The sequence below is a fragment of the Saccopteryx bilineata genome, chromosome 8 (genome assembly GCF_036850765.1).
Source record: "Saccopteryx bilineata isolate mSacBil1 chromosome 8, mSacBil1_pri_phased_curated, whole genome shotgun sequence".
Taxonomy (NCBI): Eukaryota; Metazoa; Chordata; class Mammalia; order Chiroptera; family Emballonuridae; genus Saccopteryx; species Saccopteryx bilineata.
This window is the reverse complement of record NC_089497.1, coordinates 54,202,446-54,216,376: the sequence shown is the minus strand read 5'-3', so window position 1 is coordinate 54,216,376 and position 13,931 is coordinate 54,202,446. Positions and strand designations below refer to the sequence as shown.

At 47.6% G+C, this 13,931-nt stretch overlaps 1 protein-coding gene across 25 annotated transcripts in view; it reads right to left on the bottom strand.

Moving 5' to 3' along the window:
* The window catches only part of KALRN (kalirin RhoGEF kinase), a 735,103-nt gene that overhangs the window by 48,397 nt on the left and 672,775 nt on the right, over positions 1 to 13,931 (bottom strand). For all 25 annotated transcript variants that reach the window (XM_066240722.1, XM_066240718.1, XM_066240728.1 and 22 more), the window contains 6 exons: positions 13,719 to 13,811; positions 12,206 to 12,256; positions 11,298 to 11,375; positions 5,963 to 6,148; positions 5,318 to 5,489; positions 1,076 to 1,308 (listed from right to left, as the gene is read on the bottom strand). In XM_066240722.1, the coding sequence (XP_066096819.1) occupies positions 1,076 to 1,308; positions 5,318 to 5,489; positions 5,963 to 6,148; positions 11,298 to 11,375; positions 12,206 to 12,256; positions 13,719 to 13,811 (813 nt within the window). The remainder of the gene's footprint in view (positions 1 to 1,075; positions 1,309 to 5,317; positions 5,490 to 5,962; positions 6,149 to 11,297; positions 11,376 to 12,205; positions 12,257 to 13,718; positions 13,812 to 13,931) is intronic.

Below are 13,931 nucleotides of genomic sequence, written 5' to 3'. Positions count from 1 at the left end.
AGACCTACTCCAGGCTCCCCTGTTCTCATTTACACAGAGGCCCTGCCTCCATGGCCTTCTCACAGGGCGTGACACCCTGTTTCCAGACAGACCCCTAACTCCCAGGGAGGCCTGGCTGCCTCACAGAGCATGTGCGAGCCGGGAAGTCTTCAAAGAGTTTGCAAAATGACCACGCGACTTCAACTTATTCACAAGAAAGAGCAGGGACTTTTGAAGGTGGAAAATCATTTTCAGGTGATGTGATGAAAAAGGTCGGTATGGTTACTCTGCTACAGAACTGAACTTGGACATTTTTAATTTTAAAAAATCAGTATTATCTAATAATTTGGATAAAAAAGATAAAAGTATAAAATCAGAACATGTAGGTCAAAATGTAGATGTTCCTATTCACAAATCCACTGAGTTCTAGAGGAAACTGAGGCCTAATTTGATGAGCTAACTTGCTGAGGTTCTACAGCAAATGAGTTGCAGAATTCAGAACGTAAACCAGATGACCTAATTTCTAATTAAGCACTTCTCCCAGTTTGTTCTCTTGTTCCTACTACCTAGTAGAATCAAAACTGTGCAGACTAGGTCTGCAGGTAAGTCTGTGGCTATCCTCAAGGTGATGTTTGAATGATGGATTATCAACGATAAATGTTTAATCTAAGGCGGGCTGCCCCATTCTCTCTCACACATGCACACACACAAGTGACTTCTCCTCGCCACACGTGAGCTCCCTCGGGCAGCTCATCAGAAGGCAATCTCTTTAAAATGTCAAACACCAGCACTGTGACTTTTAGATGAACTACTCTATTTGATATAAATCACCTGTTTCCATAACTGCTACTACAATAATACCTTGTATTTGTACAGTTTCTGCAGATGACAATAGCCCTTGAACAATGAATGTCGGAGCCAGAGGGAACTGGTCTAACACACTCAGATTACAGGGAAGAGAGAGAAAAAAAATTGAGACTAGTCTGTATCCAGTGGGTGTTCCTGCCAAAACCATCAACATGAAGACCTACTTCCCAAAGTGAGCCCTGAGGCCATCTCAGAGTGTTAAGGATAGGAATAATGGGCTGTCACTTACCTTGCTGGCCTCAAACTTGTCCCCAGGCTGGTGGTAGTCAAACCCTGGACTGCCATTGGAGGTAGATATCTTCAGGGGTGGCAGAGGCGGGTTATAGCTGGAGCCCTTTGGCGGCTTCTCAGAGCCCACGGGGACAGAGGAGTAGGGCCTGGGACTGGCATGGGGCACCCTGGCAGGCTGGGACCTCACCCCGCTCCTTTCCTTCCGCTGATACTCAATAGGCGACTGTAGTGCTGCAGGCAAGAGCGGGTGGTTACTCTGAGGTCTGAATCCTACGGGAGTGGAGGCTTCTTATGCATAGGCTCTGAGCCAGGCATAGTGGGGGTACATGAGGAAGACACTACCCTTCTTTTTTAGGAACTTTTAATCTACTGTGAGAACTAAGGAACCTACTTGAATAATGAAAAGATAAAGCCCAAAGAGTCGTCATACATGAGGTGCAAAGAGTCGTGCAAAAGGAGAGAGGCTCTGCAATACGTGTGCAGGTGGGGACACGTATAGGTGGTGGCTATAGGCACAGAAGAGGGCCGGCTGCCCGCTCTGACACGCAGACCCCGCAGGAAGGAAGCATGTGTGACGGGTGTCTGGGGAACCGGCTGGAGTCAGGTGACGTGGAGCACAGGGCCCCGGGTCTCTGTGGAAGAAGAAGAGATGAGACAGGTAGGGGAGGCTGCAGGTGCCATGGCGTGAAAGATCTAGAAAGCCCAGGCTAATGAGTTTGGACTTAATTCTGAAGATCATGAAATGTGATGGGATTCAATGAACTTGGAACATTTTAAATTCAGGTTCTATCGCCAGAGCCACACTTGAAGAACATCATCCTCATAGCCGTTGGGAGGAGAGACTGGGAGGCCACTGGAGAGTAACAAGCGAGACACCCGGCCAGAGCAGAGTCAGTGGGAATGTGGGAGGGGGGCGGTGTGTCAGGTGCTCCGGAGGCAGACCAGACTCCGACCCGGCCTCGGTGGGAAGAGAAGGTGAGAACCAAGGGTCACTGAGGTTTGGGGACTGGGAGGATGGCTGTCAAGGAGACAGAGGAAAGACTGATTTGAAAGGAAAGACGTGAGCTTCGTTTTACTGAGTTTAAAATAAAAGTTCCAAGGTCTGAATTTTAAAGAGATATGGCTAGGCAAAAACCAGACAGGTCAAAGTCTATAATAATGGCTCCAAAGGCTGGCCTGATGATGTTGGGTTTTATCTGTATTCATTGTAACAAATACTTAAGTGGGTTAACAGCTGGGGCTCAGAGAACTTTCAACGATAAGGACATTTCTATAGTGATCGGAACGTACCTCAACGGGACTAACATGGGTCACACTTCCTGTCTACTTAAGGTCTCAGGAAGAGAGGATGGGCTCTGAGATGCCTGCACATGTCTCTGTGAGAAACCCAGCCCTGGTTCATCATCGCATCCTTGTCTCTTGAGAGTGTCAGAACAGAGAGCAGGTTTCTGCCGGAGCCTAGCCTTCCTCCCTGGACAGTGTTCTGTAGGCATTAACTGCTGAGGTATTGCTAACCTAGTCCAGCAATAGCTTCCTAAACCACTAAAATTCAAAAAAGGTCTTTTGGAACCATGTAAAAGTCTGAATCATTGACTATGCAAGGGAATGCAGTTCTAAGTTTTAGGTAGATAGCAAAGAGCTGTGAAACAGGGCTTGTCAAACTGACTTCCTGAAGCAATATCTATCACTCACTATATGCAACTGATAATATTAACTGATTAGATGTAACCATGGTGCTCAAGTGTTTGAATATAGTCTGTATTCTTAAATAAGCCACAGAGAGCCTGTGTTCTTCCACCAGCCTCAATTTGAATAACTTCGGTCTTGGGACCAGGAAAGCTGTGCATCAACTGACAGAGTTTGTTTCCGGCTGATAGATACAGTGTCTTATGCTGGATGCCGTTTCTTTCCTTGCTCTATTTGCAAGGGAGCTCATATATGAATGTATGTTCTACCACTAGCACAATACTGCAGTTTTGTGGTTTAAGAGCCTAATTTTAACTTGTGCTGTTCTGGGTTCAAGTCCTTGTTTTTGTGACTTTGGACAAGTTTCTTAGCTTCTCTGAGCCTCTTCTTCCTCACCTCAAAAAACATATGATGAGAGTATTTACCTTTCCATGTTGATGTGAGGATTAAATGTGATCTCACATGTGGAATGTTTGGCATGGGGCCCAGCACAGCCATTTTTGTTATTTCAATTATTTCTGGTTTTAATATATTGTTCTACCTTATTTTTATTTTGTCCTGAATTGACAAACTTGTAAACCTCATTTCTGCTTAGAGTCTATCAGAAATTCCTGATAGAGTGAAATTTAAGAAAGCATTTTATATAGGCACATATTTTTGCATAACATTACTTTATCAACATAAGTGTTAATCCAAAGTTGTACATTCAGACACTGTAAATTACATACAACTTTCATTACTTTCCCTCAAGGCTGGGCTGGTGTTTTAGACTTTTTAGAATGAGAAAAAACCCTAGAGATCACTTCATTTAGTTTTACTGTTCCTCAAACTATTCTACAGTTGGGAAAACCAAGGAGCATGACCCAAAAATACTTTCTGAAAGTGTGAAACTGCTTTGAAGTCTCATGTTCTATTTTGAAGTCATGGCATCCTGCTATATAATTTATTTTGTTTTTAAAACACACACACACACAATGTGTTAACACTCTATCTAGAGTCAAGTCGATGCCGTAGGGAAGCATGTCTTGTTCTCCTGTTTCCAGGCCTGCTGGTACAGCACAGCGCATGCCCATGTGGGCGGGGCACATTGCTTCTCCTTTTTACAGAATAAGTCAACTGAGGCCCAGAGAAACGTTCTGACTTGCCAAGGTCCTCAACTAGTATGCTACCTGGACTCTTCCCCATAGCATTCAGCTCCATGCTGGACAGCCAACAAATGCTCTATGTGCACCATTCAAAAGAGTGCATATTGTAGTCCAGGCAAGAAGAGGTGACACAGTGGAGGGCGGGCACGAGCATGTGTGTGCGTGTGTGCGTGTGTGTGTGTGTGTGTGTGTGTGTATGACTGTGCCTGCACACACACAGCCTATGGGCTTGCTGAGTCTCCAGGTTTGCTTTGTTACTGGTTACATCTTGCCTTCAACTTCAAGCTCCATTTCTGCTCAGAGAGACTTCTGAGCTCATCAACTGCACAGATCACCCCTAGTGTAACACTGTGCACTTCCTTTCCCACGCCAAGCTCAGTGTGAACAACATCCCAGCAGGAAAAACAAACAAAGAGATGTAAGTAAGGTAGTGACTCCATTTCATTTCAGTTCACAGATCCCATTAGGGGACTCCTGCAGGGCCCACCGAGAGCTCTATTCTCTCTCTCTCTCTCTCTTTTTTTTTAAGAGACAGAGAAAGAGTCAGAGAGAAAGGGATAGATAGGGACAGACAGACAAGAACGGAGAGATGAGAAGCATCAATCATTAGTATTTCGTTGCGACATCTTAGTTGCTCATTGATTGCTTTCTCATATGTGCCTTGACTGTGGGGCTACAGCAGACCGAATAACCCCTTGCTCGAGCCAGCGACCTTGGGTCCAGCTGGTGAGCTTTGCTCAAACCAGATGAGCTGCGCTCAAGCTGGTGACCTCGGGGTCTCGAACCTGGGTCTTCCGTGTCCTGGTCCGATGCTCTATCCACTGCGCCACTGCCTGGTCAGGCAGAGAGAGCTCCATTCTCTTTATAACTCATTTGTTCTAGTAAGTTCCAAGGTATTGCTGAAATTTTTAGTGTAATCACCTCTTATTGGAAGAGGGGACTTATTCAGGCTCTCACACCGTTGGGAGCAGAAGGGACATTTAAACTGATCTGTCAAATTCCCAGTTGTCTAGATGACACTAGAGAACCATGAGAGTACAATGATTAGCCACCAAGCGGGAAGACTCATGTCATTGATAGTGGGCCCCTAAGAGAAAAAAGATGTGTTCATCTAAGACCTTTTCCCCAATTATTACCAGCTGGTAATGGTGGCCACGAGGCATGTGCTCATATGTGGGCTATAAGGGAATATACCTTCCTTTGAAAGATGAGGCTTCTTCATAATGCTCCATCTGTTCCACTAGTACACTCAGGTTCACAGAAATTCTAAAAGTGTTTCTGAACTACAAAGTTGAACTCCATGAAAATGTGATCTGTCCTCATAACTCACCAGGAGCCTAGACCTAACAAAGTTCAGAGGTGTGGAGTTCCATAAAACCGCCTTGCTAGAAGCCAGGCCCAGTACCCACCGTTTAAGAAGTCTCGCTGTGTTTCTAAGACTTGATTGATGTCCTGCACCCAGGCCTGCTGGATATCAGCATTGGCAGCTTGCAGAATGACCCTCTCCGAAGTTTCCCTGTTCATGAGCGCAAACTTGCAGGGGTCACTGTCCACGTTCTCCTCCAAGACCAAGTAATTCATCTGGAAGACACCAAGTCAATCCTTTCCATATTTAAATGGTTTAATAAAAATCAACAACATAGCACAGTTCCTCCACGTTTTTATTTCAGGAGCTGTTTCCAAAATTCTTCCCAGGATCCCCTAGCTAAATATTTAGATCTCTGTCTGTGAGCGAATGGCGTGATCCCAGAGAGCCTGCAGGGAGCCCTGCACTCAGGCTGCCACGTTTCCTCACAGATACTCCACTACGTTTCCTCACAGATACTCCACTACGTTTCCTCACAGATACTCCACTACATTTCCTCACAGATACTCCACTACATTTCCTCACAGATACTCCACTACGTTTCCTCAGACGCTCCACCTCCCTGGCCGGTGTCAGGCTGAAGGGTCTCCATGGTCAGCACCCTCACCCCCTGCAGCGCGGGTCTTAGGGGGCAGCTCCTCCAAGCCCGGCTCCCCCTCGTCACCTTGCCTGCCTACTGGACCCTCACCTTGATGCTCCTTTTGAACATGTATCCTGGGGTGAGAGATCCCTTCCTGAGCAGTTCACTGAAGATGACGATTTGCTCAAAGAGGAACACGCGCCTCTCCTTGGTCCGGGACTGCATGCCTGCATCCAGCTCGATCACATAGAACGTGTCCTGTTGTAGCAGCTTGCCCTGAGCGGTCAGGGTGCCCTGGCAGGAGGAAGGGCTGGGTGAGGCTAAGTGAACACAGGGAGACACTGCAGCCCTCTAGAGACACAGATTCTCCCCTCTGGGGACATGGACCGCAGAGCTGATGCCAAACCCCTCTGGGCTCTAGTAAGAGACTGAGTGTGGACTCACCCATTCATCTAGGGCAGGGGTCTCCAAACTTTTTACACAGGGGGCCAGTTCACTGTCCCTCAGACCGTTGGAGGGCCAGACTATAAAAAAAACTATGAACAAATCCCTATGCACACTGCACATATCTTATTTTAAAGTAAAAAAACAAAACGGGAACAAATACAATATTTACAATAAAGAAAAGTCAATTTAAATCAACAAACTGACCAGTATTTCAATGGGAACTATGGGCCTGCTTTTGGCTAATGAGATGGTCAATGTGCTCCTCTCACTGACCACCAATGAAAGAGGTGCTCCTTCCGGAAGTGCGGTGGGGGCCAGATAAATGGCCTCAGGGGGCTGCATGCGGCCCGCGGGCCGTAGTTTGGGGACCCCTGATCTAGGGCATTCATCTAGGGCCTGGAGGGAAAGGGAAAGAAGGCTATGGGACTACTAAGAAGCAGCTTCAGCCCGACCTGTGGTGGCGCAGTGGATACAGTGTTGACCCAGGATGCTGAGGTCCCTGGTTCAAAACCCCAAGGTCGCCGGCTTGAGCGTGGGCTCGCCAGTTTGAGCATGGGATCAAGTGCTGGTTTGAACCCAAAGGTTGCTGGTTTGAGCAAGGGGTCACTGGCTCTGCTTGAGCCCCCCAGTCAAGGCACACACAAGAAGCAATCAATGAACAACCAAAGTGATACAACTACAAGTTGATGCTTCTCACTCTCGCTCCTCCCTCTTTCTCCCCCTTATTGTCTCTTTCTCTAAAGAAAAAAAAAGCAGCTATAGGAAAAAGCCAGGAAGAAGGAGTATTACCTAAAAAGATGTTCAGATATTATCAAATATTATTTTGGCTCTTTTTGTATTTTATTAAAAAGTGAACAGAAAGTAAGTGATATTTGGAGCTAAAAATGGCCTTTCTGTCCTTGGAACTCTGAGAAGCACGCCTGCCTGGCTCCCTTGTAGCATGGGCCAAGGACACACGTCCTCTTGTGGCCATGAACCTAGACTAACTGTGGCCAAAAGAAGTGATGTAGGCAGGACCACAAATGATCTGAGTGGTTGGGCCCCTTTTTCTCCTATTATTTCAAAGTGGAGGAAATTCTGAAGTCTGAGTCTCCTGCAACAGAGCAACAGGTAAAGTTGGGACACCAGACTAGGTGCCCATATTTTATAAGCTAGTAGATATTATTCCGGGTGCTGTGATCCTTCATAAAATGCCTCCAGCTACCAAGCCAACTGACACTCGGCCTAGGAGGTAGAGCCGGTTGGCTTGCCAGTTTCTGACCAGATTTTCAGAGACATCTTCACATCTTCCAAGGAAACAGGGCTCCACCCTGCAAGTCCTCACAGATGCTATGGAAGACTCTCGCTCTTCCTGCTGATCTGCCAAAGAAGATGCCGACATCTGACACAGCAGCCAGGGGGCCTCCTCTGAACCATGCTCTCAGGTGACAACTTCTATCCTTTAATGCAAACAGGGGCCATTCTCTGCACATGATACCATATTCCAAACGTTACCCAGCACACAGGACTTTTTTCTTTCATGTTCCTGGGAAACACCTTCGCTCTGCTTGGATCATGGCTCCCCACTGTCAAGGTCAGCAGCCAAACAGGCTTATCTCTACCCTGGCCCAAAGTTAATATTAAGCCAGTGACCAGCTAGCCAGGGAAGTTCTATAAGCTCTGTTAATATTTTATAAGCAGCCTGACCCATGAGTGACAATGCTGCCAAGGCTGAAGAGAAAGCTAGAGGGTTTCCAAGGGAGGGAATCTAAGTGAAGGGCAGCCTTCTCCCCAGCCCAGAGCCACGGACTTCAGAAGAAATGGCAATACGTTCATGGACCTTCACAATTAGCTGAAGAAATGCAAAGCAGATTCTCTGGGGCTTAGGAAAAAGTGAGATGGTAGTATTTGATTTAAAAGAGAAAATCAGCAGCAGCCTGACCAGGCGGTGGCGCAGTGGATAGAGCGTCGGACTGGGATGCGGAAGGACCCAGGTTCGAAACCCTGAGGTCGCTGGCTTGAGCGTGGGCTCATCTGGTTTGAGCAAAGCTCACCAGCTTGAGCCCAAGGTCACTGGCTTGAGTAAGGGATCACTCCGTCTGCTGTAGCCCACTCTGGTCAAGGCACATATGAGAAAGCAATCAGTGAACAACTAAGGTGCCACAACAAAGAATTGATGTTTCTCATTTCTCTCCCTTCCTGTCTGTCCCTATCTCTGTCTCTGTCACACACACACACACACACACACCATCATCATCATCATCATCATCATCATCATCAAACACTCAGCATGAGGCCTCCTGTGGACATGCACACGCACAACCCAGTTCTTGTGAAATCTGATTTGAATCAGGCAGCAAATCAGATGTTGCGCCTCTTATCAGTGGTCAATTCCTCCAGAGACCAAGAGCAAGTCAAGCCAGACTCCTGTTCAGAATACATGGGGACATCAAGGTTTAAGAGCAAAGGAATTACTTGCCTTGTTCAGAATAGCCTCAGATCTGGCATACCTCCAAGGGAAAAAGTATAAAAACTTCATCTAGTGTGACTAAAGAAACGCCGTGTGAGAAATCAGTGTGTTTCGCTGCGTGAGCCTGCCTCCTCTCCTGCCTCCGGTCTCCCGTGGAGAACCGGGAACCTATGAAAAAGAAAAGCGAAGAAGACCCACCGCCTACTTCCTGCTCACAACAAAGCAATGGAAATCAGCCAGAGACACCAAGATGGGCTAGAAGGGCAAGGAAGAAAAAAGACAATGTCTCAAGAACACCATGAATTAAACTCAAGAACCCGAACCTGAATATAGCAGCTCCTAAATTTACTTACGGTCAGTCTGCCTTCTATCTATTCTAGCCTACCTCTTTCAATTTAGCCAGAAAAAATCCCCACAAAAACAAAAAGCCTATTACTTTCTGAATTATGTCAACTTTCAGGAATCTCTTTTCTCCAAAAAGGAATAATAAAATCTCAGGTTGCGGGATTACTGGGAAAAAGACGATTCACATCTTTCTCTAAGGGGCTCAATCAACAACAGCTACGCACCAGTCAATAATTGTGTCAGTTCCAATTTCACTGACATTCAAAACAGATTATGTTTAGTTAATGCAGGGGCAATCAACCTTTTTATACCTACCGCCCACTTTTGTATCTCTGTTAGTAGTAACATTTTCTAACCGCCCACCGTTTCCACAGTAGCGGTGATTTATAAAGTAGGGAAGTAACTTTACTTTATAAAATTTATAAAGCAGAGTTATAGCAAGTTAAAACATATAATAATAATAATTACTTATCAAGTACTTTATGTCAGATTTCCACTAAGTTTGGCAGAATAAATCTTTATAAAACAACTTACTATAGTTAAACCTAACTTTTTATTTATACTTTGGTTGCTCCGTACCGCCCACCATGAAAGCTGGAACGCCCACTAGTGGGTGGTAGGGACCAGGTTGACTACCACTGAGTTAATATATGAGATTTGGATATAAACAAATAACAGCCACTTATTAAGTTTAAGTTAGAAAAATCAATTTGCTCTTTTCTTTTTTTTTAAAAAAATTGAGAGGCAGAGAGACAGACTTTCGCATGTGCCCTGACTGGAATCCACCTGGCAAACCCCCTACAGGGCAATGCTCTGCCCATCTGAGGCCCCTGCTCTGTTGCTCAGCAACTGAGCTATTTCAGTGCCTGAGGCAAGTCCATGGAGTCATCTTCAGTGCCTGGGGCCAACTTGCTTGAACCATTTTGAGCCATGACTATGGGAGGGAAAGGGGGGGGGGAATGGGGAGAGATGGTTGCTTTTCCTGTGTGCCCTGACTGGGAATTGAACCCAGGACTTCCACACACGGGGCACAAGCTCCACTGCTGAGCCAACCAATCAGGGCTCAGTTTGCTCTTTAAAGGCTCACTGTTATGGGTGGAATTGTATTTCCCTACAATTCATACGTTGACATCTTAAACCCCAGCACTTCAGAATGTGATCTTATTGGGAGATGGAGTCCTTACAAAGTTAAAGCGAGGCCATTACAGTGACCCCTCAGTGAGGATGACTGGTGTCCCTATAAAGGGAGGCAATCTGACCCAGAGGGAAGATGAGGTAAAGACACAGGAGGGGTGCAGAGTCCATGCGAACGTGAGGAAGGCCACGTCACCCCCGAGCCGAGGAGAGGGGCCTGAGCAGACCTTTCCTTGCAGCCCTCAGGGGGACCAACCCTGGCCTGGACCTGGATTTTGGACTTCTACCTTCTAGAAATGTGAGGTGATCGGTGTCTGCTGTTGAAGCCACCCTGTCTAGGGTGTTTTGTCACGGCAGCCCTAGTGCACTAGTCCATCAATTGAAACCACAATCCTGCCTGACCTGTGGTGGCGCAGCGTGTAAAGCATCAACCTGAACACTAAGGTCGCTGGTTCAAAACCCCAGTGGCCTGGTCAAGGCACATACAAGAAACAACTAGAGTTGATGCTTCCCATTCCTCCCCCCTTTCTCTCTCTCCCCTCTCTCTGAAAAGAAAAAAAAATTCTTGGGAGCAACTAGTTGTTTCTCCTAAAATCTGGTTCTTCTTTTCTGAGAACAGAATAGAAATGTGCGCTTTGGTGTTTTAGAGCTCTAAATCTTCATTTAACCGAAAAGCCAGCCACTGTATAGACCTGTTTGCTAGAACCACTCTCTCAAAAAAGCGTTCCACTTCCCCACTGGTTCTCTTCGCATCACACAGCCAGAATTTCTCGAGCAAGAAAGAAGAGGAAAGAGGTCATTGGCAGGTCCAGTTATAAAAAATTTGCGGACTTTCCAACCTTCTTGGAATTCTGACTCCAGCTTGGTCGAGTGCTCTGTAACTTTCTAAATTGCCCCATCACTGGACATCCTAAAGAGATGTATCCGCTAGGCCTGTGAAGCGAGGGGCCAGGCACAAAGGAGCAGGTGGTGAGTGCAGGCGGCAGAGGAGGCGGGCACAGGAAGTCGGAGGGAAGCACCTCGGCCTGGGCTCCGGCTGCCCAGAGGAGGGAGAGGGGGAGAGCTCACCTCAAAGCCCTGCAGCCGCCCCAGATTCATCATGTCGTTGCAGCGCTTTGGAACGAGGCACATTAACTCCACTGCTTTCTGCAGGAAAGAACAACAGCAGCTCAGGAGGGGGAACTTTTAGGCTGGAAGGCAGGGACCACCTGTCAGTTCCTTCATTCTGGGAGAGGACACTGGTCCCTGCTGCCCACTCTTAGAGGACTGTGGGACGGTGTGCTCCAGGTGGGGGTGCTGGTCATCAGTGCAGGGGCTCCACAGGAGTCAGTGACCACATGCGGGGGACTGCCACCCACCCAGCCGCCTCCTATCTTCCCACTCGCAGCTGTCAATTCCCTTTCCTTCTTGTATGTCCTCTCTGGTGCTTCCTAGCTGCCCAAGCAACAGCTTAGCCTGGCTGGTGAAACAATGGCTTTTAACCCGAAATAACCTGCCAGAATGGTCTGTGGCCTCTCTGGCTTAAACTAATCCCCCCTGGTGACATTGTCTCAAAGGACTTCAGCTAAGGAGTAATCCTTGGGGGCACAAGAGGGGGTGAAAATGGAATATTTTAGACATAGTTAGCCTCCAATATTGCCTGGACTCAGGGATACAATCGCACATTGGAATGCCCAGGCTATGAAGGATGTTGGTGGGCTCAGACACCCTCTTTCCACCACATGTCACCGGGAGCCACAAGGAGATTACCACTGGGGCGAAGCTCCGAGCTGGCCCAGGGCAGAATTCTCGAGTTCTAGAGAAACACTCGCTGTAGTCTTCCATCCTCACTAGTCCTCACCCCGCTGAACAGATGCTGGCTGAAAGGAGTCAGCCTGGACCCTCAGTCAACCAGGGATAACCTTTCCCCTTTAGAGACAGATGGCATCCACTAAGTGTCCCTAAGACAGTCAGCATTACAAGCAGAAAACTCTCACCTCGATATCTGAACACTCCAAACCAGCCTTCTCGCTGTATCTCAGGAAGTCCTAGCATGTTGGGGAAGCAGGGAAGGGTGCGGGGAGGGTGAGACCAGTTAGGAGAATAGTTAGAGCGCTATAAAAAACCTAGTATCATAAACACCACGATAACCCACAGAAGACTTTCCCTCCCAACAGCGATGGCAACGCTTTGAGGTGGCTGAGATGTAAAGTTTATGCGTCATAATGTTCGTACATCACAGTGAAAATAACCAAATAGTCGAAGATTCAAAACTATGAGAAAAGGGAGAGAGGAAGGGAAGGAGGGGAGAGGGAAAGTTGTGAGTAGAGAAGAAAAGGGGATTATGAGAAGAAGGGATGGGAGAAAGGGAAGTTAAACCCTTCTTCATGACCTCCTATTTCTATAAGACAAACCAAATCAAACTATTAAGAAAAGTAGACGGCCCTGGCTGGTTGGCTCAGTGGAGGAGCGTCGGCCTAGCGTGCGGAGGACCCGGGTTCGATTCCCGGCCAGGGCATACAGGAGAAGCGCCCATTTGCTTCTCGACCCCTCCGCCGCGCCTTCCTCTCTGTCTCTCTCTTCCCCTCCCGCAGCCAAGGCTCCATTGGAGCAAAGATGGCCCGGGCGCTGGGGATGGCTCTGTGGCCTCTGCCTCAGGCGCTAGAGTGGCTCTGGTCGCAACATGGCGACGCCCAGGATGGGCAGAGCATCGCCCCCTGGTGGGCAGAGCGTCACCCCATGGTGGGCGTGCCGGGTGGATCCCGGTCGGGCGCATGCGGGAGTCTGTCTGACTGTCTCTCCCTGTTTCCAGCTTCAGAAAAATGCAAAAAAAAAAAAAAGGTAGAACATGGCTTGACCCGGCGGTGATGCAGTGGACCCGGGATACCGGGGACCCGGGTTCAAAGCCCCGAGGTTGTGGCTTGGGGGCAGGCTCATCCAGCTTGAGCATGGGGATCAGGGATCATAGACATGACTCCACGGTCGCTGGTCTGAGCAGGGGGTGGGGGCGATGGGGTCACTGGCTTGGCTAGAGCCCTCCGATCAGGGCACGTGCGGGAAAGCAATTTATAGACAACTAAGGTGCCACAACTATAAGTTAACGCTTCTCATCTGCTTCCTTTCCTGTCTGTCTGTTTTTCTCTTGCTCATAAGAGAAAAAAAAAAGTAGAATACTATCAAATTTTAGTTATTCCCATCTAAGGTTTCTAGGGCCTTTCCTCTCCTTTTTCCTTGTATTCCACTGGTTTTATGCTCTTATTATTTTTTATTTTTTAAAGGCACCAAGTTAGTGATGGTGACAAAATAAGAAACCGAAAAAAGGAAATGAATTAACCAACCTTAAAGGCGAGAACAAGAAGCATACAATTTATCTGGGGCCAAGCTGACACAAGTCACCAGCAGACACCCACAGGAATAGTGTGGTGGAGACAGAGCGTCAAGCAGCCCGCTCGCCAACTCGGAGCCCCTGAGGACCCGTCTCTGGCCCTGACTGAGCCTCACAGCTCTTACCTTGAGGAGCAGCTGATACTTTGTTATTCTCTGAATGGGCTTGATAAGAAAGTCGCTAAGCGTCAGCCTCTGGTTTATCTCCTGTTTCACCTCCTGAAACACAAGGGAACTATGTTAGGAAAAAAAGGCCCAAAGAATCAGGTCGGGTTGCTCTGGATCAGGGTCTAGGGCAAGGAAGGCAGGCCTTTGGGTCTGCCAATCAAGTTTTAGAAT